The 27,949-nt window shown below is 47.6% G+C and overlaps 1 protein-coding gene across 1 annotated transcript in view; it reads right to left on the bottom strand.

Moving 5' to 3' along the window:
* Positions 1-341: 341 nt before the first annotated feature.
* Positions 342-27,949, bottom strand: part of C20H1orf159 (chromosome 20 C1orf159 homolog) — a 41,103-nt gene continuing 13,495 nt past the window's right edge. Inside the window, exons 2-9 of the mRNA XM_063145072.1 lie at positions 21,822-21,912; positions 16,343-16,418; positions 12,952-13,056; positions 9,589-9,654; positions 8,020-8,154; positions 5,375-5,400; positions 4,567-4,594; positions 342-532 (exon numbers count right to left, since the gene is read on the bottom strand). Coding sequence (XP_063001142.1) covers positions 438-532; positions 4,567-4,594; positions 5,375-5,400; positions 8,020-8,154; positions 9,589-9,654; positions 12,952-13,056; positions 16,343-16,418; positions 21,822-21,893 — 603 coding nt within the window. The 5' untranslated portion in view covers positions 21,894-21,912 and the 3' untranslated portion in view covers positions 342-437. The remainder of the gene's footprint in view (positions 533-4,566; positions 4,595-5,374; positions 5,401-8,019; positions 8,155-9,588; positions 9,655-12,951; positions 13,057-16,342; positions 16,419-21,821; positions 21,913-27,949) is intronic.

The raw sequence follows: 27,949 nt of genomic DNA, 5'->3' as shown, positions 1-27,949 counted from the left end.
AAACATGGCACTTGCTGTGCGCCAACCCGTGCGCCAACCCAGCCTCAAGGGGCCCAGCACGAGGGCTCCCCGGCTGCAACGCGGCTTCCGCCGAACATCACCACACACTGAATCTGCAGCGTCTCAAGGGCAGCTGAGCCGTTTAGCAGGCTGCTACAGTTCAAAAAGGAAAAAAACGGAGACATAGCGGCCCGCTCAAGAGCAGTTCACTGAACTGACACTCTTCTAAAGCTGGGCTCCAAGTTCACATTTCTTTGTTCCGTGCTTATTGGCACAAACCCACTCACTGCAGGCACGCTGGCTTCCCACCCACCCACCCACACTCCTCCCAGCTGGTTACTTCTGCCGTTTCCCTGGCCCTTCGTGCTGGAGACGGAGTGTACGCTTCCTCGGCGGTGCCGGTATTTACAAATAGTCGGGGCTGACGACGACCACTGCTACACATTGCTGACCCTGGTCTCTGCGGAAATCGTCGTGCTGGTACCGGAGGACATCAGCGATCTCTCCCGTCTGACGTAGCGGGGTTTCCGGACTGCAAAGAAAAGAGGCGACGTTACCGCCACGCGCTCGCAAGGGGAACTAGGTTTCAGGTGAAATTGCTCACAGCAGCCTTCTGCAACCTGGGGGGGATCTACACTACTGCATTTAAAGCGCTTTAAAGCACTTTGAAAACGTTTTGAAACCTGTATATGCAGTGTGTCCTGGGCCCCAACAGTTCTCAAAGCTGTTATAAAGCGCTTTAAAGCAGTAGTGTAGATCCCCCCCCCTGGTGCCCCCCGCCCCAGATGGGTTGGACTACAACTCCCATGGCCATGCCGGCTGGGGATGTTGAGAGGATGAGTCCAAAGACATCCAGAACATCTCAAGGCCGGGAAAATTCAGGACAATGTACACTCTGAACACTAAAAGCAGAAAAAAAACACACCTGCTTCGGAATATAAAACTATCTTCGCCTGACACAGAAAAGGCATCAGTGTTGGAAGCAAGAGAACCTTCTCAGGGGAAGGCAATGCAAATAGCCTTAATTTTTTAGAGTGTATTCGAAGCGCAGAAATCACAGGCGCAAGTTAGGGAAAGCCGGGTTACAGAAGGCCAACAGGTTAGGGAAGGCAAGGTCACAAGAGTTCTGAGGCCTGGGAAACCACAGAGGAAGCAGGAAGGGCATTTTCACCCCTTTGAGGATCCGGAAGGCGGTCTTTTCTCTCCCCCCACCCCACAAGCCCAAATGAGGAGTGACTAGAGGCTTCCTTTTCCTCTCTCCCAGTTTGGCTTGCTCACTTGGCATCTGCAGAGCAGAAAGCTCCAGAGGGGTCTCAGCCTGTAGCTTTGGCACTTCAGTGAATATGGGTTGATTTGGGGGTGGAGATAGAGTAGAAAAGCGGCACACTGCCTCTAATACTAGAGTAGCACAAAGCCATCAAGACTAGTAGCGAACTGAAATCGGAATACTTTCTTTTGGGATTTATGGATGAGCAGATGAAAAAGAACCATGGGACTATATTCTTATATATGACGACAGCTGCAAGGTTACTATATGCACGAAGACGGAAGGGCAAAACAGTGCCCGCAACAGAGGAACGGCTACTGAAGAGGTTTGAGCTAGCGGAGATGGCGAAACTCACGGCAATAATGAGAGAAAAATCGACTTTTAAGATTTATAACTGAATGGGAACCTTTTGTAAACTTTATGAAGGGACGAGAAAAAGGTGACGTGTATATCTGTGGATTCAACCAATAATGTAGGAAATGTTAAGAGAGAAATTAGAGATTTGGATTTGACAGTGAAAGAGTAAAATAATAACAACAACATTGTTACATATTTTTGCTGGGGAGAATATTGGAAGAACATTTTATTTTTGTGTTTTTTGTTCGTTCGTTCTGTTTTCGTTTCTGCTCTTGTAGTGACTTTTATTGATTGGTGTTTGGAAATAATGAAAAGATTAAACCAAAGGACTAGTAGCCACTGATAGCCTTCTTCTCCAGGGATTTTAAACGCCTTTTAAAAGCATTGAAATTGGTGGGCGTCACTACATTGGTGGTGGTGAATAACTCCATAGTTTAACTCTGCGCTATTGGAGGCGGTCCCACAAACAAGACATGGCTGAAATGGTCCCACCACCCATGATCCCCAATAACTGGGGAACATGGGAACATGGGGAACATCTCCCTTTGGATCGAGGCGGGGAACAACATTAGAACAGGAATCAACACATCTTAAAATTTCTTGATTTCACATTGATCTGGGTAGGCCAGCAGGAAAAGGCTCGTCTTTAAAGCTGCCTTAAAATCACAGAGAGAGTTAATTTTACGAATCTCTTCCGGCAGGCCGTTCCACAATCTGGGGGCGACAAGAAAAGGTCCTCTGGGAAACTGATGTCAGCCTAGTTTTAGCGGACTGAAGAAAGTTCACCCCAGAGGGCCTGAGTGTGCGGGGCGGATTGTACGGGAGAAGGCGATCCCGCAGGTAGCCTGGACCCAAACCATGTAGGGCTTTGAAGGTAATGACCAACACTTTGTACTTTGCCCGGAAACTAATTGGCAGCCAGTGGAGTGATTTTAATGTTGGGGTAATAATAATTAGAATTAGCAGCCATCGATGGCCTTCATTTCCAACCAAATCGGTGGCCATCACTTCTTCGAGTGGTAGTGAAACCCATGGTTTAACTATTCACTCTCTAAAGAAGTCCTTTCCTTTTGCGTGTTCTGAATCTCCCACCGAACAGCTTCATGGGACGATGCCACAGTGTTCTACTATTTCGGGAGGGAAAGAAAGGTCTCCTTCCCCACACTAAACAGTCCCAGAGAAACTAAGCAGAATGATACCTCCTTTACTTCCTCACCTTTGCGGGAAAAGCTCACACCACCTACAGATTGATTTTTTTTTATTATTATTAAAAAAAAATGATATACAAACACGTCTTGCAAGAAGAAGGAAAACATTTTGATTTGACAACAAGCATTCCTCTAGGGAACTGCCTTGAGCTGCACATGCTTATTAAAACTATTTCGTTAGGGGGAAAAAGGGGGGCGGGTGGGTGGGGAAATCGAGCCACCCTCTATAATTTTTCATGTTCCATCTGTCATCCCTTCTAGGCAGCGTGGCAGGTTTTCAATCCAGTGAGACCCAAAATGAGTCACCGGGGGATCCTAGAAACCATCCGTGCTGTGAGCGTCCCCCCTTTGCTGAAGCCAACTTGGATGTTTTCTTTCTCAAGCGCCTCTAAAAATCCCCATTGCCTGAAATCCGTCTATTTTTAAAAGCGCACTTCCTTAAGTGTCAAACGTGCCATTGTGGGGGCAAAGGGGGGGGGGGGGAGAAGAACATTTTCACGAGGCAATATAACTTTGCATTTATGACCGGAGAGAGGCCTGATTAGCGGCGCTTAATGCTGTAGGGTGCCATTGAAAGAGGTTTCTTTAGTTTTGGCTGTTTAGAAACTGGGATTTTGATTTGTGGGGAGTTTCTTACAGCAAATAAAGATGGCACACCAAAGAGCATCCTGGATATATATCTCATATAAAAAAAAAATCTGGCAGTGTAAGGCTTCTTGGAAAGGAAAGGAGCCTCTCGTGCAAGCACCGAGTCATTACTGACTCTTGGAGGGACACCAGCTTTCGCTGACGTTTTCTTGGCAGGCCTTAGAGCGGGGTGGTTTGCTGTTGCCTTCCCTGGCCGTGATTACCTTTCCCCCAGCTAACTGGGTACTCATTTTACCGACCTCGGGAGGATGGGAGGCTGAGTCGACCCAAGCCGGCTGCCTGAGAACCAGCTTCCGCTGGGATCGAACTCAGGCCGTGGGGAGAGTTTCAGCTGCAGAAACTGCTGCTTTACCGCTCTGCGCCACACTTGACCAATTTTGCTCATTTTTGTTTTAAACTGAAACTTGGGCAGCGAAGTTGCGCGGAATTTTTTTGGAAGTTCGGAAAAGTTCAAAGCTCGAGCTTTAAAAGTTCAAAGTTCAAGAGGCAGCTGGACACCCATCTGTCAGGGATGCCTTAAGATGGATTCCTGCCTTGAGCAGAGGGTTGGACTCGATGGCCATGTAGGCCCCTTCCAGCTAACCTATCCAATGATTCTATGACTACTAGCACCCATGGCAGCATGGGCTTTATGCTAGTCTTTAAATAACTTGTCAGCAAGGTTTAGAATCATAGAATAGTAGAGTTGGAAGGGGCCTATAAGACCATCAAGTCCAACCCCCTGCTCAATGCAGGAATCCACCCTAAAGCATCCCTGACAGATGGTTGTCCAGCTGCCTCTTGAAGGTCTCGAGTGTGGGAGAGCCCACAACCTCCCTAGGGAACTGATTCCATTGTCGTACTGCTCTAACCATCAGGAAGTTTTTCCTGGTGTCCAGCTGGAATCTGGCTTCCTGTAACTTGAGCCCGTTATTCTGCGTCCTGCACTCTGGGATGACCGAGAAGAGATCCTGGCCCTCCTCTGTGTGACAACCCTTTAAGTATTTGAAGAGTGCTTAAAAAACCCCACACACATTGTATTGCCACTACTTGACAGCAAGAGAATGAGGAGCTCAGTGCAAAAAGCAAAGCAAAAGGGATCCTTACCTGAAGAAGGTGGAGATAACATTGATGCCTGTAAAGACAAGGAGGTAGATTTGGTTTTTCTCAAAGTTCCTCGATAGGCAGAGGTTCACTAAGCCGAGGGCAGACAACCTCAGGCCTAGGGGTAAAACCTGGTCCTAGAGGGCTCCCCAGAAGGCCACACCTCCTCCCTTATCTCCTCCCTCTTTCCCCTAAGCATTGATTTTCACTGCTTTTGTGCAGTTTCACCTCCTTCTAAAAGGCTGAAACGCCTCTCCTAAGGTTTATTGACTGGCAGTAAGAGCTTCAAGCTAAAATATGCTGGGATCGTTGGCCCTTTCGGCCCCACCCCTTTTTGCCTTCGGCCCCGCCCATCAATGGCACGCGGCCCCCAAAAGCTGCTCCGAAATGCAACGCGGCCCTCGAAGGGAAAGAGCTTCTGCTTTCTGCCGTAAGCCTATGTTAAGATAAATGCTTATCTAAATCCCCCAGTGTAGCAGAGAGCCAAATCCAACCCACTAGGGGAAACGACACCTAACTCCCATCATTTACCCCGCTTAACAAAGCTATTGCATTATTTGAACACCTCCCCACTCCCGCCCCCCAAAAAACAGTTTGATATCAGCAACACAATTCTGCCATGATACAGGCAGCAGATCCACCCCCTGTACTGGAATGGTTTCTTAAAAAAATGACTTCCGACAGAAAGGGTCCTCTGATGATCAAGTGTCGTGTGTTTTCAGGCTCTTACGTAGCTTTTCTAGAGCCCTGAGGCTAGAAATTCAGACTCAATGGCACTCCTGTTAAGGGATAGCATGCATTTTTTACTTACTGATTCAGCAGACTGTACAATGGACCCTGAAGAAAAGTATAAAGAAAAGAAGAACGTAAGAAGAGCCCTGCTGGAGCAGACCAAGGGTCCACCTAGTCGAGCACTCGGTTCACACACTGGCCAACCGGCTGTCGACTAGGGACCCATGAGCAGGAAATGAGTGCAACAGCACCCTCCCGCCCATGTTCCCCAGCAACTGGTGTAAATAGGCTTACTGCTTCTGATACGAGAGATAGCACATAGCCATCAGGACTAGTAGCCATGGATAGCCTTCTCCTCCAGGAATTGATCCAACCCCCTTTTAAACGTATCCAAATTGGTGGGCGTCACTCCATCTTGTGGGAGTGAGTTCCACAGTTTAACTCTGTGCTGCGAGAAGAAGTCTTTCCTTTGATCTGTCCTCAATCTCCCACCATTGAGCTTCAGGGGACGAGCCAGGATTATGGGAGAGGGAGAAAAATGTCTCTGCATCCACATTCTCCACAGTGTACATCATTTTGTACACTCTGTCATGTATCCCCTTCCACGCGTTTTCACACAACCCTGATCCTTCTTTCTAGACAATCTAGGGAGGAGTTCTGGTCTGTTCAAATTCCCAAGGGTGTTCTCGTTCTCTCTCTTAAATTTACACAATGCCTAATTAGCAGAAACCCTCAGGCCAGTTTATTACACCCCCAAGAAAGGAAAGGAACCTCTCGTGCAAGCACTGAGTCATTACTGACTCTGGGAAGGACGCCAGCTTTCCCTGACGTTTTCTTGGCAGGCCTTATGGCGGGGTGGTTTGCTGTTGCCTTCCCCAGTCGTTATTCCCTTTCCCCGAGCTAGCTGGGTACTCATTTTACCGACCTCGGAAGGATGGGAGGCTGAGTCGACCCGAGCCGGCTGCCTGAAACCAGCTTCCGCTGGGATCGAACTCAGGCCGTGAGGAGAGTTTCGGCTGCAGAAACTGCTGCTTTACCGCTCTGCGCCACACGAGGCTCTAAGTTTATAACACCCCCAGCCAAACAATAAAACCACTACCAAAACCAAACAATAATGAAAACAGAAACGTGTAAATAAATTATTATTATTAATAATAATAATAATAATAATGATAATTTATTTGTTACCCGCCTCTCCCTCTGGATCGAGGCGGGGTACAACACTAATAAAAACACCATAAAATACATACAACTAATTCAAATGTTTAAAACCAGTGCATCATTAAAAGCAGCACACCATTAAAAAGGCATCTTAAAAGTCAACTGGGTTCAGTCTTTATGGCTTTCTTAAATTCTGGAAGACTGTTAAGTTGACGAATCTCTCCCAGCAGGTCATTCCATAATCTGGGAGCGGCAGAAGAAAAGGTCCTCTGGGTAATAGTTGTCAGTCTTGTTTTTGTTGGCTGGAGGAGATTCTTCCCAGAGGACCTGAGTGTGCGGGGCGGATTGTATGGGAGAAGGCGATCCTGCAGGTAGCCTGGACCCAAACCATGTAGGGCTTTAAAGGTGATCACCAACACTTTCTACTTCGCCCGGAAATCAATTGGCAGCCAGTGAAGGGATTTTAAGACTATGAACAAGTCAGCAGTAAAATTAATAATCCGAGCAAAGACTAAATGCCTGGTGGAAGAGGATGTTTTTGAAGACCCAGCATCTAAACATATAAAGTGATAACGACCAAGCGGATCTCCCGGGGAAGGGCTTTTCACAGATCATGGAATCATAGAATAGCAGAGTTGGAAGGGGCCTACAAGGCCATCGAGTCCAACCCCCTGCTCAAGGCAGGAATCCACCCTGAAGCATCCCTGACAGATGGTTGTCCAGCTGCCTCTTGAAGGCCTCTAGTGTGGGAGAGCCCACAACCTCCCTAGGTAACTGGTTCCATTGTCATACTGCTCTAACAATCAGGAAGTTTTTCCTGATGTCCAGCTGGAATCTGGCTTCCTTTAACTTGAGCCCGTTATTCCGTGTCCTGCACTCTGGGAGGATCGAGAAGAGATCCTGGCCCTCCTCTGTGTGACAACCTTTTAAGTATTTGAAGGGTGCTCTCATGTCTCCCCTCAATCTTCTCTTCTCCAGGCTAAACATGCCCAGTTCTTTCAGTCTCTTTTCATAGGGCTTTGTTTCCAGACCCCTGATCATCCTGGTTGCCCTCTTCTGAACACGCTCCAGCTTGTCTGCGTCCTTCTTGAATTGTGGAGCCCAGAACTGGACGCGATACTCTAGATGAGGCCTAACCAGGGCTGAATAGAGAGGAACCAGTACCTCACGTGATTTGGAAGCTATACTTCTATTAATGCAGCCCAAAATAGCATTTGCCTTTCTTGCAGCCATATTGCACTGTTGGCTCCTATTCAGCTTGTGACCTACAACAACTCCAAGATCCTTCTCGTTTGTCGTATTGCTGAGCCAAGTATCCCCCATCTTGTAACTGTGCATTTGGTTTCTATTTCCTAGATGTAGAACTTGGCATTTATCCCTATTAAATTTCATTCTGTTGTTTTCAGCCCAGCGCTCCAGCCTATCAAGATCACTTTGAAGTTTGTTTCTGGGGGGCCGCTACAGAAAAGGCTCTTTCTCTGGGGGGCACTTATTCCACGATTGAAGTGGTTTTTTTCCTTCCCCATAGGTCCTTAAAAAGCAGGCGCACCGAAAGCAGTATACCTTTGCTTCTTCTATAGAAGAGATTTGGAAGTTTATTGGCACGTTTGAGGTAGAAGAACGAAGCAACACACAGAATGAGGAAGAGGCTGAAGACGAAAGTCCCAAAGATGAGAGAAGCAGCTATTTCTGGTCCCCCTGTGAAGTCAGAACAGAGAGGCTGAACAACAAGAAGGAAAGAAGGTGTTTTTGATGGTTTTAAATTCTGTATACTTTTTAATGTTCACTGTTTTTAACTTTTGTAAACCGCCCAGAGAGCTTCGGCTAGGGGGGCGGTATATAAATGTAATAAATCAAAATCAATTTCCTTTCCTAGCATTGAGATAGACAAAACTGTTCAAGTCCAGGGGGTTGTTTATGGGATGGACCCCCAAGGAGCCATTCAAATGCTGACTGCTATAACAAACAAAACTTTAAGGTGTTTTTTTTCCTTTCAGGACAGCATCCCTGCATATCGGTTAGGCCGCTAACCTGTTTGCAGCAAACGGTTTGCGAGTGTGGTTAAACTGCGGTTATGTAGCCACCAATGATTAGGAGTGGTTCGCACAATGTGCTGAGCCATAGTGTTGTGCTCAAAATGCTGAACCACGGTGGCTTAGCATGTCGTCTGAACAGGTCCACGGCGAGAAAGAGATTTGTGTTGGAAGACCAGCAATTTCATATGGAAGTTTAAGAACTCTCAGATGGATACCATTTATTTATTTATTGCACTTATAGACCAGGGCTCTTAAAAGTCAACTGATAGCCAGGGCTCTCTGGGCGGTTTACAGAAATTCTAAAATTGAGATAAAAACAAGTATACGAAATTTAAAATTCTAAAACACAGAACATACACACAGAAAGCATTAAAAACCGTTACAAATCTAAACATGTGGGTGATTAAGATGTGCTGCCATATGCCTGGGCAAAGAGGAAAGTCTTAACCTGGCGCCGGAAAGATAGCAGCGTTGGTGCCAGGCGAGCCTCATCAGGGAGATTGTTCCACAGTCTGGGGCCACCACCGAAAAGGCCCTGTCCCTCGTTGCCACACTCCGAGCCTCTCTCGGAGTAGGCACCCGGAGGAGGACCTTAGATGTTGAACGTAGTGACCGGGCATATTCACATCGGGAGAGGCGTTCCGTCAGGTATTGTGGTCCCAAGCCGTGTAAGGCTTTATAGGCCTTGAATTGGGCTCGGAAACATACAGGCAGCCAGTGCAAGCGGACCAGAGCAGGTGTTATATGGTCGAACCTTCTGGTTCCCGAAATCAATCTGGCCACTGCCAGATTGACTGAAATCATCTGGGCTTGGAGGTTTATTAACTTTCAAAAAACACTTTGAGTTAAGAGAGACCGTGTTCTGTTCCCCAAGCAAAATAGGCGAACAGCTCCCCGTCTTGAAGCACTTAAACAAACGCCCTCAAGGCTACATAACTTAGGGTTGGCGTTTGAGCTCAATCCTGCTCATGGAGGAAGTTAGTAGCAAGGTGGTAACAAGGCTGCAGGTCTTTTGTGGATGTTCTAACACCATGGGGGGCTGAACACGTACTTCGGGGGCAAAGGACTTTGATACCGTCCCTTGAGCCTGACTCACCGACGCTGACGGTCACTGGGTTTACGGTAGTTAAGTTTGTTTGGGAATTCATTCCTCTGGCAGCATCTGAAAGGGAGCAAAAGCATGTTTAAGGAGAGTTAACCAAGTTACAATCACCCTTTGCGTTTTCAGAAAGGGAGATCAGCTATTATTTATTATTATTTATTTAGAGCATTTGTATCCCGCACCTCAGCCAAAAAGGCTCCCGGAGCGGCTTACAATTGATCAGTAAAGAAGACAGTCCCTGCCCTCAGGCTTACATTCTAAAAAAGACACGACACACACAAGGAAAATGGGATGGGGAGGGAAGAGGGAGAAAAGTTTTGTCGCTAGGGAAGGGAGGGAGACTAGCGGAGAGCCTGCCTGTTTCTTTTTAGATGGACTTATGGGTGGTTTGGCCTGATACGCATTTACCTCATTTTTTCCCCTCTCCCCTTTCTCCTCCTTTTCCTTATATTTGCTATTTTTGTAGCTGCTACCAACCAAGTCTTCATTTAATCACTGTTTTTATGCATTAAAGCTTTTATCTTGGTTTACCTGAGTGTCTGTGTGCCTTTGTTCCAGAAATATACCGGTCACGTAGCACAGAGCATTGGGAGGGACCCGGGGGGGAGCACCCTGGAGTAGACCCTTGGGAAAGACTGATTGACTCAGTCTTCCTCTACATGGTTTGTGAACCGCCCAGAGAGCTTCGGCTATTGGGCGGTATAAAAATGTAATAAATAAATAAATAAATAAAAGAGCAACTATCCCCAAGCATCACCATCTGGAATCTACCTGAGAGGTAGGACCGGAACCACTGGAGCACAGTGCCCCCGATTCCCAAAGCCCTCAGGCGTTCCAGAAGGATACCATGGTCGATGGTATCGAAAGCCGCTGAAAGGTCCAAAAGTACCAGCAGGGACACGCTCCCCCTGTCAATACTCCTGCGGAGATCGTCCACTAAGGCGACCATAGCTGTCTCAACTCCGTATCCTGCCCTAAAGCCAGTTTGAAATGGGTCTAGAAAATCTGTATCATCCAAGACTGCTGGGAGTTGGAAGGCAGCTGCCCTCTCAATTACCTTGCCCCAAAATGGAAGATTTGATACCGTTCTGTAATTATTAAGGTCCAGGGAGGGCTTTTTTTAGAAGCGGCCGCACCACTGCTTCTTTTAAACTTGGTGGAAAACTCCCCTCCCTGAGAGATGCATTAACAATATGTTGTAGTTGTAGCCTAACTGCGTCTCCTCCCTGCGAGACCAGCCAAGAAGGACAGGGATCGAGAGGACAAGTTGTCTTCCTTACTCGTCCAAGCAGCTTGTCCACATCGTCAGTACTCACCAACTGAAACTGATCCAGTGTAATCCTACTCACGGAGTTGCTGGACAGCTTCAGCTTCTGTTCAAACGACGGCATCTAAATTGGCTCTTATCCGAGAGATTTTATCTGTGAAATGATCATTAAATGCATCACAGCGAACTACCGAAGGCTCTAAAACTGGGTTCAGGGGAGGAGGTGCCTGAGTTAGACCCCTCACCACCCTAAACAGTTCTGCTGGACGTGAATTCGCAGACGCAATGCGGTCAGAGAAGAAAGCTTTCTTCGCTGCACGTACTGCCACCCCGTAGGAGCGAAGATGTTCTCTATGACGTGCCTTGTCGGATATGAGATGGGTTTTCCTCCATCGGCGCTCCAGTCATCGACCTTCCCGCTTCAACTTCCTGAGATCTTCTGTGTACCAAGGTGCCCGATTGGAAGCAGGTCGGAGAAGACGTTTGGGGGCAATCGTGTCAATAGCCCTAGTTAGGTCTTGATTCCATCTATTGACCAGGGCTTCAACAGGATCGTCGACAATACCAGCCATAGCACCCTCTAAGGCTTTCTGGAATCCATGAGGATCCATCAGCCTTCGAGGGCGGACCATCTTAATAGGTCCGCCACCCCTGCAGGGGCGGATGGTAGCCATGATATTAACCCTGACCAGAAAATGGTCTGTCCGTGACAACGCAGAGGTATTTATCACCTCCGCCCACAGAGCTGTCTGTTCGGAACTGAAAACTGCATCGAGGGTGTGACCTGCTGAATGTGTGGGTCCAGAGACCAACTGGGATAGGCCCATGTTTGTCATGGACGCCATGAACTCCCGAGCTGCACCTGACAAACCCGAAGACATCCCTGCACCCGAAAGGGATGTTGAAGACATCCCTGCACCCGAAAGGGATGTTGAAGTCGCCCAGGACCAAAAGTCTGGGCGACTCCAACATCGACTCAGACACCAGTTCCGTGAGCTGGGCCAGGGAGTCTGATAGGCAGCGGGGTGGCCGGTACACTAACAGAATCCCCAGTCTATCCCTGGTCTTTAGACTTAGGTACACCTCACCTGCTCGATAACACAGTATCCAGCTGGGAGGGCCTGGGCCCATGTAACTTCAGCCCGTTATTCCATGTCCTGCACATTATTTCCCTCCATGGAATCCAGTAATCCAGCACAGTTTAGGCCTATGTGTGGTAACAGGGCCGGCGTCACGGGTAGGCATGGTGGGGCGCCTGCCGAGGGTCCACATCCCAGCAGGGGCCCGTTGACAAGAGCTGCCCTCCTCTTCACCATGGCAACCTGCTTGTTCACCTGCCTCTCCCTCCAGTCTCAGGGCTCCTGCTGTTCCTTCATTTCATTTCATTTCAATACCACCCCAAAGCCAAACCTCCCTGGATGGTTCACAAAAATTAAAATCCGGAACACACAGAATCACAGAATAGTAGAGTTGGAAGGGGCCTAGAAGGCCATCGAGTCCAACCCCCTGCTCAATGCAGGAATCCACCCTAAAGCATCCCTGACAGAGGGTTGTCCAGCTGCCTCTTGAAGGCCACCAGTGTGGGAGAGCCCACCAACTCCCTAGGTAACTGGTTCCATTGTCATACTGCTCTAACAGTCATGAAGTTTTTCCTGATGTCCAGCCGGAATCTGGCTTCCTGTAACTTGAGCCTGTTATTCCGTGTCCTGCGCTCTGGGAGGATCGAGAAGAGATCCTGGCCCTCCTCTGTGTGACAACCTTTTAAGTATTTGAAGAGTGCTCTCATGTCTCCCCTCAATCTTCTCTTCTCCAGGCTAAACATGCCCAGTTCTTTCAGTCTCTCTTCATAGGGCTTTCTTTCCAGACCCCTGATCAACGTATTAAGCCTTCAAATCGATCTGCAGCGACTTCTATGGCATGGCGGTAGGGTGGGGAAAGCAAGGACAGGAAGTAGGGGTCCAAAGATCAGAAGCATTCTGGAGCGTCCAGAAAGGAAGCTTCGGGGGACCACTTTATAGGCAGGCCTCAAAATCAGGGAGAGGGAAATAGGGAAGATCAGACAAAAGAGAAATCCCCATCTCGCAACTCACGATTTCGGCAGTCAGTCAGATTGTACACCGGCGCGGCGGTGGCCGTTTCATTCTCACATTTAACACAGCTGCTGCTGCCATCTTCGTTCCAGCGCCTGTAGCAGCCTGCGCAAGAAGAGGGGGAAACGGAGTCTGAGCTGAGAAGGGCGAGAGACGCGCCAAAGTTACCCTTCATGCACAATCGAGCATTGGATGAAGCCGGCTTTGCTCAGTCTGCCTGACCGTCCCGAAGGAGCTCCTCCAAAGCCTTTATATTATCAAATTAGAATAATAGAATCATAGAATGGTAGAGTTGAAAGGGGCCTATAAGGCCATTTAGTCCAACCGTCTGCTCAATGCAGGAATCCACCCTAAAGCATCCCTGACAGATGGTTCTCCAGCTGCCTCTTGAAGGCCTCTAGTGTGGGAGAGCCCACAACCTCCCTAGGTAACTGGTTCCATTGCTCTAACAGTCAGGAAGTTTTTCCTGATGGCCAGTCAGAATCTGGCTTCCTGTAACTTGAGCCCGTTAATCCGTGTCCTGCACTCTGGGACGATCAAGGTGATCCTGGCCCTCTTCTGTGTGACAACCTTTTAAGTATTTGAAGAGGAGCAGAGTTCCACAGGAGGGGGGCCACCACGCTGAAGGCTCTTCCCCTGGTGGATTCCAATCGGAGGATGGATCTAGGTGGAACCACCAGGAGCAGGCCCTCGGATGACCTCAGTGACCGGGCAGGTTGGTAAGGGAGAAGGCGCTCTCTCAGGTATCCTGGTCCCAAGTTGTTTAGGGCTTTGTACACAAGTACAAGAACCTTAAACCAGGCCTGGTAGCAAATAGGCAGCCAGTACAGTTCCCTCAGCAGAGGAGTTCCATGCTGGAAAGGGGCAGCTCTAGACAACAGCCGAGCTCCAGCTTCCGGAGCAGCTTCAAGGGCAGCCCCACAGAGAGCGCGTTGCAGTAATCCAATCTTGAGGTTACCAATGCCTGTACCACCGTGGCCAAGCTATCCCTGTCCAGGAGAGGCCGTAGTTGGCGAACCAACCGAAGATGGTCAAAGGCACTCCGAGCCGTGGCGGCTACTTGAGCCTCCAACGACAGGAATGGGTCTAAGCTCATTAGGGCCAGGATCCGCCCCGGTTACGTAGTAAGGTGCTGCAAAGAGGATGTAGGAGAACAAAGCGAGCGCTTTTTGACTCGGTCTCCCTCTGCACAGGTGTCTAAAGCGGACCGGCCGTGCAAGGTTGCCGGTTTGATTTTAACAGGCCGAATTGGTCCGATGTTATTCTCCCCACCTCTCTACAGCCTTCAGCCAAAGAGAAGGATCAATTATTCCATGAGGCACGTGGCGAGCGGGGCGTTGATTGGGAAACAGAGCGCCACTGTCCTGTTTCCTCGGTAGGAAGCTGTGCATTTGGATACCCTTGGTGATAAATTACAGCTGACATTTAATCTAAACATGAAAACAGACCTACTGGGAAGGCAAAGCTTTTTGACACACTAAAAAGACAGAGAGAGAGAGAGAGAGAGAGAGAGCCAAAGACTGAAATAGATTAACCTTTCAAAAAGATATGAAACATTAATATTCAGAACTCATTGGAAACTATTCCCCCTACCCCATCGCTTGATTAGATCACTTTGAACAACAAGACCTTAATTTTATTAGCAGCGCTAACGTAACAGAAAGGGGGAAGGAAGGAAACAAGAAGCCTTGAACGCGAGTAATCCACTGATCTGGACGTTTCTCTTTGGTCATAGAATCATAGAATAGTAGCGTTGGAAGGGGCCTACAAGGCCATCGAGTCCAACCTCCTACTCACTGCAGGAATCCACCTCAAAGCATCCCTGACAGATGGTTGTCCAGCTGCCTCTTGAAGGCCTCTAGTGTGGGAGAGGCCACAACCTCACCTGGCAACTGATTCCATTGTCGTACTGCTCTAACAGTCAGGACGTTTTTCCTGATGGCCAGCCGGAATCTGGCTTCCTTTAACTTGAGCCCGTTATTCCGTGTCCTGCACTCTGGGAGGATCGAGAAGAGATCCTGGCCCTCCTCTGTATGACAACCTTTTAGGTATTTGAAGAGTGCTCTCATGTCTCCCCTCAATCTTCTCTTCTCCAGGCTAAACAGGCCCAGTTCTTTCAGTCTCTCTTCATAGGGCTTTGTTTCCAGATCCCTGATCATCCTCATTGCCCTCCTTTGAACACGCTCCAGCTTGGCTGCACCTTTCGGGAAGTGCGGCGCCCAGAGCTGGATGCAATACCCAAGATGAGGCCTAACCAGGGGCGAATAGAGGGGAACCAGTTCCTCGCGCAATTTGGAAGCTGTAGTGATGTGTTGTGCCTCACAAGGGCTGGGAAGAACGCGTTTGGCCACAACATGAAGAACTTCATCAGGAGGGCTTTAAACAGAATCCTACAGATGAAGGAGACGTAAACGAGGAGGCAACTAGGAATCCTACGGTCACTTGCCTAAAGGACCCAATGCGACTCAATTCCCCACCAAACACAGAAGCAAAGTTAGGCATTTGCATCGGTTCACTCCAGGGTAGGTATAGTTGGGCACCTGCTGGTGGCCCAAACCTCATCAGGGACCCACTGACAAGACTCTTCTGGAGTTGCTCCTCCTCTTCCCCACTGCAAACTGCCTGTTCACCTGCCCCTCACTTTGGCCCAGACAACGGCAGTGATGAGAAGGAGGAGAAAAATGCCGTGGCTTCCTTGCTCCCCGGCTCTCTGCCGGTCCAGCAAGCAAAGTGGGAGCAAGAGTAGCTAATGACAATAGGGGGTGAGAAGGTAGCCTCACTGTGGGAGGGGTGGGGGCACTGTCTCGCTCACAGGCCCTACAGAAGCTGGAGCCATCACTGAGCTCGCTGGATAACTGAAGCACGTTGCTGGATAAGAAGCAGGAGGCAGCAAGCCTCTCTCAGAGTTAGTGTCCTGTCTAGCCCTGCTGCCCCTAGGTTGGAAGAAGGTGTTTCACGTGATCAATCAGAATCAGACTCTGAAGTAGAAGAGTCGGCGCCAGACACAGGCCAGCCTGGACCAGTGGGGGAGGAAGCTCTCACAGGCTCTTCACCTGCTGGGAGTGAACCCTCTCCAGAGCTTATCTCCTCAAGGGCAAATAATACACAGTCAGTTGGAAGCCAGCATTCTTCCGAAGGACTCGATGGCCTCTAGGCCCCTTCCAACTCTACTATTCTATGATTCTAAGTTGTCTTGGGCTGGCTCCAGTTACTGGTAGTAAAAACTTTAAGCTTAAATACGTTGGAGTGAGGATTTTTGTCGTCCCCCCCCCCCCGCCCACCACTAGAACATGGGCCCCTGAGAGCTTCTCTGAAATCGAATTCGCCCCTCGGGCCAAAAGAGGTTCTGCATCCCTGCTTAAGCGCATAACCATCACCATTGATAGCCTACCTGGGCTGCACTGGTTGTTGGCCAGACAGGTGGTATTTGCCTCCATTGCCTCCATGCAACATTCTAGCTCAGATTCCTAAATGAGAAGAGGAATTCGTAATTAATAATAAATAAATAATAGCAACAAACACATTTCCCTGATGTTGCCAGTCCAGTCAAGTTTTCCGTTCCATTTACACCACAGCAACACAGAGCAAATGATAGGCAGACGCCAATTTAATGCCTTTGCCTCGTGTGGCGCAGAGCGGTAAAGCAGCAGTTTCTGCAGCCGAAACTCTCCCCAAGGCCTGAGTTCGATCCCAGCGGAAGCTGGTTTCAGGCAGCCGGCTCAGGTTGACTCAGCCTTCCACCCTCCCGAGGTCGGTAAAATGAGTGCCCAGTTAGCTGGGGGAAAGGTAATCACGGCCAGGGAAGGCAACGGCAAACCACCCCACTATATAAGGCCTGCCAAGAAAATGTCAGCGAAAGCTGGCATCCCTCCAAGAGTCAGTAATGACTCAGTGCTTGCACGAGAGGTTCCTTTCCTTTCCTAATTAGAACACACACACATATACAGAGCCCACAGAAACATGAAAAAACATAGGAAAACATGGGCAGCTTTGAAGGACGTTCCATGTCAGCGGCGGCATTCAATCCCGAGAGGGTTGGATTATTATAAAGGATTTGGAATAAAAAGCGCCCAGAGAGCTTCGGCTATGGGGTGACATACAAACGAAATGAACAAATAAACTTAAAAGTAGCGCAACAGGATTGGTCTCGATGACCATTCTATGGTTCCTTCCAACTCGGCGATTGTGGATTCCACAACTTCCGTGAATAGGTTTTCTATCCTTGAAGGTTGTCTGAGGCACACCTGGTCAGAGCTTTGTGTTTGTATATTTATTTATTTTTGCATTTACAGCCTGCCTTTTTTCCTCCAAGGAACCCAAGGACAACCCTCTGTCAGGGATGCTTTAGGGTGGATTCCTGCATTGAGCAGGGGGTTGGAGTCGATGGCCTTGTAGGCCCCTTCCAACTCTGCTATTCTATGATTCTATGACTATTCTGTAAATTCTTAATGTGATGGATGGGCTTGATGTCACACAGAGGAGGGCCAGGATCTCTTCTCGATCCTCCCAGAGTACAGGACACGGAATAACAGGCTCAAGTGACAGGAAGCCAGATTCCGGCTGCACATCAGTAAAAACTTCCTGACTGTTAGAGCAGTACGACAATGGAACCAGTTACCTAGGGAGGTGGTGGGTTCTCCCACCCTAGAGGCCTTCAAGAGGCAGCTGGACAACCATCTTTCGGGGATGCTTTAGGGTGGATTCCTGCATTGAGCAGGGGGTTGGACTTGATGGCCTTATAGGTCACTTCCAACTCTACTATTCTATGATTCTATGACCTCTAATCTAGCTGTGTGTAAAACTTTAGGCTTGCAGGTTCCACTTTGCTTTTGATGGGAAAACCCACGTCCACCAACTGGAGCCAGGCATGCACATCTGTGTGGACAGCATAGGAGCTGGGGTGGAAGAAGCACATTCTCTGAATAAAGGTCCGGGGCCCGGCTGAACACAAGCTCAGCTCAGGAATTCATTTTTCTTAGCTCTGGAACGAGGCTCACAACCCCTCCACACACAAAAAAATCCATTCGTAGCCATAATGGCCCACAACTTTATTCATGTCAGCAGCTTTATTTAGAGACGATGAGGAAGGAGGCAATAAGCAAAGCTTTTTAGCTTATGCTACTGGGAGTGAAAAACGCTTTGCTGATTCTCTGCAAATCACCCCAAAATAAAACTTTTCACCCAAAAGCCATCATGTCTGGATATACCTGTTCACCTTCCTCCTGCTATCAACTATCATTGCTGAAGCCATCAGAGAATGCAGCAGCTGGTCTACTGTACCCACGACCCGACGAACTCGGCCGCTAAGAATCTAGTGTCCAAATTTCCTTTTCCCCGCCTCCTCTTTTTCGTGTCGTGCCTTTTAGGTTGTAAGTCTATGGGGTAGGGAATGTCATATTTCTTGGGACCACGATACCTGAGAGAACGCCTTCTCCCTTACCAACCTGCCTGGTCACTGAGGTCATCTGAGGGCCTGCTCCTGGTGTTTCCACATAGATGCATCCTCCAATTGGAATCCACCAGGGGAAGAGCCTTCAGCGTGGTGGCCCCCCTCCTGTGGAATTCCCTGCCTCTGGAGGTCAGGCAGGCTCCGACCTTGTACTCCTTTCGGCGCCTCCTGAAAACATCTTTATTCCAAGAAGCCTTTCTTTAACATGCAGCCTTGGATTTCTGTTTTTGCTTCTTTTAAATTTTGTTTTAACTGTTTTATTCTGTTTTTATTTTCATTTTACCTTGTACACCGCTCCGAAATTTTTCAATGGGGAGCAGTATATAAATATTCTAAATAAATAAATAAATAAATATTTCTGATCTTTGTAAGCTGCATTGGGAGCCTCAATTGGTTAAAGGGCAGGATAAAAACGCTGTAGATCAATAAGTACATATAAATGGACATGTAGAGCAATATAGTACATGCAGAGAGGTAAAACAGTACGCCATCTCAACTTGACTGAAACAGAAAACACACACACAGGGAAACCTTTTTGGTTACTGCAGAGAAGATGTTGGATAAGCATTAAGATACACAAAACAGATTGTCTCTGTCAGGCAATTTGGATAATAGAGACACAATCAATTCTCTCCTGATATCCTGATAGAAACCACAATGTAGTCAGACATGCATTATAGTCTCTAAATCCCCAGACTCACAAGGACAATAAGATGGCAATAAAGAAAATTGGATGAATCTCCTCTCTTTGCATGGCAAATGGAAAAATATTCATACAGGCCAATTTAAGCACAACCCGGAACAGACATAGTTCTTAAACAATTAGCCCCTTTACTCCCAAGTTGGGAATTGGAAGTCCAAAAATAGAAAGGAAATAACATTTAACTGCCAATTATGTTAGCTTTTGCTGTTTACTTATTTGACTTGTATGCCACCTTTCTACCCAAAACGGCACCCAAGTCATAGAATGGTAGAGTTGGAAGGGGCCTCTAAGGCCATCAAGTCCAACCCCTTGCTCAATGCAGGAATCCACCCAAAAGCATCCCTGAAAGATGGTTGTCCAGCTGCCTCTTGAAGGCCTCTAGTGTGGGAGAGCCCCCCCCCCCCCGGTCAATGGTTCCATTGTCATACTGCTCTAACAGTCAGGAAGCTTTTCCTGAATCATAGAATAGTAGAGTTGGAAGGGCCCTATAAGGCCATTGAGTCCAACCCCTTGCTCAATGCAGGAATCCTCCTTAAAGCATCCCCAAAAGATGGTTGTCGAGCTGCCTCTTGAAGGCCTGTAGTGTGGGAGAGCCCACCACCTCCCTAGGTCATTGGTTCCATTGTTATACTGCTCTAACAGTCGGGAAGCTTTTCCTGAATCATAGAATAGCAGAGTTGGAAGGGGCCTACAAGGCCATCGAATCCAACCCCCTGCTCAATGCAGGAATCCACCCTAAAGCATACCTGACAGATGGTTGTCCAGCTGCCTCTTGAAGGCCTCTAGTGTGGGAGAGCCCACCACCTCCCTAGGTAACTGGCTCTATTGTCATACTGCTCTAACAGCCAGGAAATTTTTATTCAAGATGCCAACTCATTTGCCACTTGCCCCTACCAGAAGCAGCAGGAGGGCAGGTTCAATGGATAACCCATCTCCTTCAAAACCACACTATGAATTTAGGAGTATAGAATCTGAGAATATACAAGCCAAGCTTGAGAGCAACGTATGGTGCGTTTAAAAACTGCTCATTTGGTGCTTGTCAGGGCATCACACACACACACACACACACACACACACACACACACCATCCCTCCTTCAGGCACGTATGCTGCACAGAGAAAGCACACTCCAAATATTTCTTGTCAACACCATGTGTGACATTTTGAAACAAGGGATGCGGTTGTGGAGGAGGGTGTGTGTATGCGTACATCCAGACACGCACGTCGCGATGAGTTGCTCCTTTATGGAAAACACAGAGATGTTCCCAGATCTGTTAACATATGCAGCCCTTTCTGAGATTTGACGGGAAGTTGGCTTGAAATGCCGCCACAAAATCCTTCCGCAAAGCATCGGCAAAAGCAACGCATCGAACTTTCAAAGGCCTGCTTCCAACGGAGGTATTAGAATGCTTCTCTTCCAGATCTTCAGGGGATTCAGAGGGCGTACGTTGGGGAAAGGTGAGGTGTAGGAGCATTATGAGAGAGTAGAGCTCAGCGGCAGAGCACCTGAAGTGCATGTAACAGGTCTCAGCTTCTGCTCCGGCATCTCAAGAGCAGCTGTGACAGGTGGATGGCACCATGCCGATTTCTTCTCTTCCCTTTCTTCAGTCCAGACAGGTGGAGAGGCTGCAGCCAGTACATGGCATTCCACAAAACAGCATGGGCATTTTAAGGCTGTGAACTTATACAGACTTCCCCGAGAGCAAGTCCAATTGAACTCAAGGCAGCTTCCTTCCGAGGAGAAAGGCACAAGGTCGCACCGAAAAGGAACTCGCGGCCGGGCCGAGGCAAAACAGAACCGCAGCTCGGTTGCTTCAGGCTAAAAGGCAACGTTTACGACGGGCGAAACATTTCCAAACAAGAACGAGATACAGACGCTGGTCACCGGTACACCTAGGGGTGACCACATTACACCAGTCTTAAAATCTCTTCACTGGCTGCCAATTCGTTTCCAGGCGAAGTAGAAAGTGTTGGTGATCACCTTTAAAACCCTACATGGTTTGGGTCAAGGCTACCTGCGGGATCGCCTTCTCCCGTACAATCCGCCCCGCACACTCAGGTCCTCTGGGAAGAATCTACTTCAGAAGTACTACTGCCTACAGAAGTTGTGGGTTCTCCATCTCTGAAGGTTTTTCCGAAAAGGCTGGACAGCCACCTCTCCTGGATGGTTGAACTGGCTGTCCTGCACATTGCAGAGGGTTGGACTACATGATCCTTGTGGTCCCTCCCAAGTCCACAACCCTATGATTCTATAAGAAGTGTTCTGAGGTGGCTTTGCCTTGAATGGGCAATTAAGACCCGCTGTCTTTCCAAATGATCTGCTCCGGTTGGAGGCGAAAACTGCTCTAGCTGCTTTTGCAGAGACAGATCAACACAGCGGTCTGCAATTTTGGGACTCTCCTTAGGATCGTTGCTATGGGGACTGTCATGATGAGAACCTACACTTCAAAACTCACTTCTGCACCTCTGCTAACCAGCCAAACCAGCCAATTGATACCATCACGGCAGGACTTCTCTGCTACGAGGAAAGACTCAACCTAGCCTAACTCAGGTGGATAATGGAAGCATGGAAGCACACTAACGTGCGAACGAGTGAATAGACAGCTAAGAGGTCATGGGATTCATAAAAAAATAAAAATCTGGGGCACGCAGCGGGATTCCGCGGCTAAACCCAGTTCTTTTTCAGACGTTCGCAAAGCAGAAATGCACAAATACGTACCAAACCGTCAGTGGATTTGCTGGTTGCTTCCGCTCCAAGTATAGTTAGGAGGAGGACGCATGACATTGCCATGCCCGGGAAGGAGCAAAGTCTAAAAAGAGAAATAATTCAGCACTCAACTACAGAAAACGTCCAGCAACTTCTAGCATCTCCGTTTCGCTGCCAAAACAGCAACAACAATAATAAATTTATTTGTTACCCGCCTCTCGCTCTGGATTGAGGTTTGGCACAACACAAATGCAAACATCATACAACTAATTAAAACATTTAAAACCGATACATCACTAAAAGCAGCACATCATTAAAAGGCAAATGTAAAATTCAACAGGGTAGGCCTGCAGGAAAAGATCAGTCATCACGGCTTTCTTAAATCCCGGAAGACTGTGAAGTTGACGAATCTCTCCCGGCAAGCCGTTCCACAAAATGGGAGCGGCAGAAGAAAAGGTCCTCTGGGTAACAGTTGTGAGCCTTGTTTTTGTGGGCTGGAGTAAATTCTTCCCAGAGGACCTGAGTGCGTGGGGTGGATTGTACGGGAGAAGGCGATCCCGCAGGTAGCCTGGACCCAAAACGTGTAGGGCTTTAAAGGTGATAACCAACACTTTATACGTCGCCCGGAAACTAATCGGCAGCCAGTGAAGAGATTTTAAAACTGGTGTAATGTGGTTACCCCTAGGTGTACCGGTGACCAGCCTGTCATGGCTCAAGTATTTTTTGGGGGGGGCGAGGAGGAGTTGGGGATGGGGAAAATGGAGAAAGGAGGCACCTTACCTTGTGTCAAAAATGGTGCTAATTTGGAAACATTCCGGACTGCCCCTGCTACAGCTGTGGGGCACGTTTCTGCTCATGCAGGGGTGTGTGTGTGTGTGTGTGTATGTGTCCAGGGAGGGGGCGTTGCTAAGGAACCAGGAACTTTATCAGTTGCCTCAAAGCGGAGCCTCTCCCACACCCAGAATCGGAGAGAGATGGAAATCAATGAGATTGCAGATGGGAACAGTAACTGCCTGACACCGTCGCCTCACCGATAAAGACTCCCTGGGAACAAAAAGCGACTGGGTGCAGCGCTCAGCGATTCAGGATCAATAGCAGACAGGAGGAGGTGGGAGCAAAAGTGCAAAGCAAAGCAGAAATGACTTTCCAGACATTGCACACACACACACACACACACACACACACACACACACACACAGAAACACACCGGCTTGTTCTGCCTAGCACAGACAGGACCAGAGACTTTACCAAAGTTTTGCACTTGGTCTCCAGAGTGCAGGACACGGAATAACAGGCTCAAGTTAAAGGAAGCCAGATTCCTGCTCTAACAGTCAGGAAAAACTTCCTGACTGTTAGAACAGTACAACAATGGAATCAGTTGCCTGGTGAAGTTGTGGGCTCTCCCACACTAGAGGCATTCAAGAGGCAGCCGGACAACCATCTGTCAGGGATGCTTTAGGGTGGATTCCTGCATTGAGCAGGGGGTTGGACTCGATGGCCTTGTAGGCCCCTTCCAACTCTGCTATTCTATGATTCTATGATTCTGACCGCAAACGGCAGAACCTTTGCTCAGCCTTGCAAAGCAGCTTCACCGATATCGCAAGGGCACCGTGGATTTTAAAGCTGCCTTGTGCATTTGTCCAACTACCCCAGTGCAAAGGCCCTCCGGGGTTTCAGGAAATGGGCTGTCACATCCTTTTTTAATACTGGAGATGTCCAGGGAGAGAACACGGGTCCTTCCGCATGCAAAGAAAGTGTGCTAGCACTGAGCTACAGCCACATGGATGCCCCAGTAGAAAAGAGCCAAGTCTCGTCCAGTTCGGAAATGCATCCCAGCCTGGTCATTGGGATCAAGAGGCATTTTTTTTACCTGCCAAAGCAAGCAGGCAAATAGCTGTTTACAAGGCTGAAGTGTCTTCCGTTCCGTAGGCAGTACCAATTTAGCAGCAATCACTCTGGCAGGCTTAAGAAAGACGGGTCCCCTAAGACAATATAAATTGCATATGTTTCTCCTCCCAGTTTAATCGTCGCAATTCAGACCTTCAATTCGCTCACGCACAACAAAACTTTCAATAGATCAATACTAGGGATGTACGAGAAATTCGTTTCAGGTCATTTTCGACCAGAATTTACCCAGTTCACACCTCCTGGAACAGAACAGGACCTGCAGTCAAACCCTGAGCTTATGATGCGATTCATGGAAACAAATGAACAATCTTCAATGAAGGATTCGGAGAACCTCAACAAACTCACATTTTGCTGATTTGGACGTGCCTAGTCAATGCTGAATTTGGGAAACATGTGAACCCCATCAAGTCAGAGGAGGGCAACCAGGGTCTGGAAACAAAGCCCTATGAGGAGAGACTGAAAGAACTGGGCCTGTTTAGCCTGGAGAAGAGAAGACTGAGGGGAGACATGAGAGCACTCTTCAAATACTTAAAAGGTTGTCACACAGAGGAGGGCCAGGATCTCTTCTCGATCCTCCCAGAGTGCAGGACACGGAATAATGGGCTGAAGTTACAGGAAGCCAGATTCCACCTGGACATCAGGAAAAATGTCCTGACTGTTAGAGCAGTACGACAAAGGAACCAGTTACCTAGGGAGGTCATGGGCTTTCCCACACTAGAGGCCTTCAAGAGGCAGCTGGACAACCATCTGTCAGGGATGCTTTAGGGTGGATTCCTGCATTGAGCAGGGGGTTGGACTCGATGGCCTTATAGGTCCCTTCCAACTATGCCATTCTATGATTCTGAAAGTCAAGGTTACAGGGAGGATAAAGAACCAGACTGAAATAGAAGTACTTTACACTATCAACACTAACACATAACCTTCTCCGTGAGCCCCTGCCAAAGGAAGTGAGGCAGGTGGCTACTAGGAGGAGGGCTTTCTCCGCTGTGGCACCCCGGTTGTGGAATGAGCTCCCCAGAGAGGTCCGCCTGGCGCCTACACTGTACTGCTTTCGTCGCCAGCTGAAGACCTTTTTATTCACTCAGTATTTTAACACTTAATTTTAACTTAAATTTAAATTATACTGTTTTAACTCTGTATTTTAACCTTATATCAATTTTGCTGCGTGGTTTTATCCTGGTTGTGCTTTTTATATTGTATTTTGTATTTGTATTTTTAACTTGTTGGTTGTTTTATGATGATTTTAATTTTTGTGAACCGCCCAGAGAGCTTCGGCTATTGGGCGGTATAAAAATGTAATAAATAAATAAATAAATAAATAAATAAATAAAATTCAATAATGTAGCATGCTCCCCCCACCTCCTGTTCGGCTTTTAAAGTCTCGTTTCATTTTATGAAGGGGAGACATTAGAAAAAAGAGGAAATTTGCAGACCTTGTTAAAGATCACTAGAGAGGAGAGACCTGGGTTCAAATTCCTACTCAACCATGAAGCCCACTTTATGACCTACTGCCAGTCACCCTCTAACTAACCTCACAGGCTTGAGGTGAGGAAGGAAACCCATTCTGACAAGGGCTTTTCAGAAGATGAACGGGATAAAGATAATCAATAATGAAGGCTCAAAGTTCCCAGTGGACACTCAAATATTATTTTAAAACCCCAATTTAGATTTTAATTCAGAAAAATACTGCTGCACAAACAGTATCAAGAAAGTGTATTAACTAAGGGACAGACTCCACCATTCTCCTGGGGTGAGTAGAAACCTCTTCTAGGTGAACAGAGAAGGAAGATACGTCAAAGCTAATTCATCCCTGTTCGGGTCACAAATAAGCAACATAAACCGGTTACGTCTAGTAAAATTTTAGTTTGCTAATAACTTTGCGAACCTAATTCACAAGGCTGTCATTACGTCGTTAATTTCATATGCACAAATTGAGACGCTCCCAGTAACATAAAAGCAATCTTGGCCAAATTAAAAAGGGAAGGAGAAAAAAAAGAAGAAGCTAACTACACAGAACAAATTGGGTTTTTGATAAACCAAGATTAGAAAAATATATGCCTCTCTCAAGTGATAATTGGATAACCACCTTCTTCCCCTGCCTTAGAAGATGAAGTATTCTTTTATCTCCAACATCTAAACTCAACGTGACTTACAGAGCTGAAAGGAAGGAATCAATGTTCGAAAATCCATCATCTTCCTCGCAACCGGTTCCGTCCGTTCGCTCCTTGGAAATTTGTCACATCAAGAGATGATAAGAGGCTTATTAAAAAGGGAACTGGAGAAACCTGAAAAAAGAAGGCGTGCACAGCTGCCGTTCTTGCGCTTAAACCAAACAGAGATATCAAAGCACGGGAGCCGAGAGAGTGCCGCGCTTTTCATGCCTTTTGACATTTCGCGTGCCAGACGGAGACGTGTACAAGTTTTAGATCGGAGGCTCTTTGGAAAAGAGGGCAGAAAAAGAAACGGCCCTTTGCTTGATAGAGCCAACCACTTGGGGTTGAGACAAATCTATAAACCGAAATAAAAACGTACATCCCAAGGGTAGCCTTTGTGACAGTTTCACCATATACTCTTTACTTTAGAGGACACCGTCCGTTAAAGCTTACAGGACAAATACCTGGGTTAGAAAGCTATAATTTGGACTTGCTTTTTCTCTGCTCGTGTGATCCGGTCAGGGGAGTACATGGATCAGAGGAAAAGATGCTTCTGTGATGTGACATCTTTACTACTGACGCCCACCTGCCTTGCAACTTTTGTTCCTTCGGAGGACAGAGCCTGGAATCAGGTCAACATTACAGAGCGTCGAGGGCCCGAAGAGAGACTGCCATCCATAAAACAGCAATTGCACCATTGTGCTGGATTTTAATGGGCGTAAACCAATCTTGGCTGAAAAACATGGTAGAAGTATGACAAAATCACAGCTCAGCTTTGTATTTAAGAACCAGTCTGGTCGCCATAGATGAAAAGGAATCGCACCCAGGTGTCTGAGCAGCCTGGCAAAGGGTCTCTCTCTCTCTCTCTCTCTCTCTCTCTCTCTCTTTCGCCAGCCCCCAGCAGGCTAGTAACTTTTGTAGGCTTATTTTCAAGGCTGCTTAACTCATTAACTGGGTCAGCCCCACATTTCTGCTGACCCGACTGGTTGCTGATAGCAGGGGAGCATTTGTAATTGCCTGGCAGTTTTAACAAGGAAAAGTTGGGACTTGTTTTATCTCGTCGGAAACTACCTATAGATGAATCACTTCCATGGCGTCACTCTACGGCGCGTGCTGTGTAGTGCTGATGACGTTACCAAGATGGCCAACGAAATTCATAAAATCGTCAGCATCTCCATTATTTATGGACAGATTTTAAATGTTAAGGTCTCGTTTTAAAGTGATTTCCCATGCCTAAAATGTGATCTGTACAACATTTACTGTAAAGCCAACGGTTTCTCAGATATTTGCATATTTCTAGTATTTAGCCTCATTTGTACTTTTTGGGGAGAGGGAGAGCCAGTGTGGTGTAGTGGCTAAGGTGTTGGACTAGAACTCGGGAGATCTGGGTTCTAGTCCCCACTCGGCCATGAAAATCCACTGGGTGACTTTGGGCCAGCCACAGACTCCCAGTCCAACCTACCTCACAGGGTTGTTGTTGTGAGGATAAAATGGAGAGGAGGAGGATTATGTACACCGCCTTGGATTCCTTGGAGGAAAAAAGGCAGGATATAAATGTACCGCATTTCTTCGATTCTAAGACGCACTTTTTCTCCCATATAAACATCTCTAAAAACGGGGTGCGTCTTAGAATCGCAGGTTGTTTATTATTTCTTAGAATCAAAGCTTTTTTTCTGTTGGTGGTACTGAAATTAGTGTGCGTCTTACCATCGATGGCATCTTAGAGTCGAAGAAATACAGGTAATTAATAAATAATAATGTTCCACAGGAAATAAAACCTACAAAATGAAATTTGCGCTATTGCAACTTTAAGTTGTGAAATTTGATTATATGCTGGGTCTGAACAGGTAAAACTACTGTTTCCTTAACGACAGTCAACAAGCCCTAAAGGAGCTATGACGGAAGTGGCTGGGACCACAGCAATATGAAAGGTCAGTAAGAGACTTGCAGGCGTTCATGAGAAACGTTTTGCAACAGGGGACAAGATTTCCTTCCCCCAAATGTACACGCAACGCTTTTGCCGTTCGTTAAATACAGTAATCTTCCATTTTAAAGTGCTGCAGCCTGGCCTCAAACCCT

Source organism: Elgaria multicarinata, chromosome 20 (assembly GCF_023053635.1).
Source record: "Elgaria multicarinata webbii isolate HBS135686 ecotype San Diego chromosome 20, rElgMul1.1.pri, whole genome shotgun sequence".
NCBI classification, from domain to species: domain Eukaryota; kingdom Metazoa; phylum Chordata; class Lepidosauria; order Squamata; family Anguidae; genus Elgaria; species Elgaria multicarinata.
Note: the sequence above shows the minus strand (reverse complement) of the source record. Positions and strands in the feature narration are given on the sequence as shown.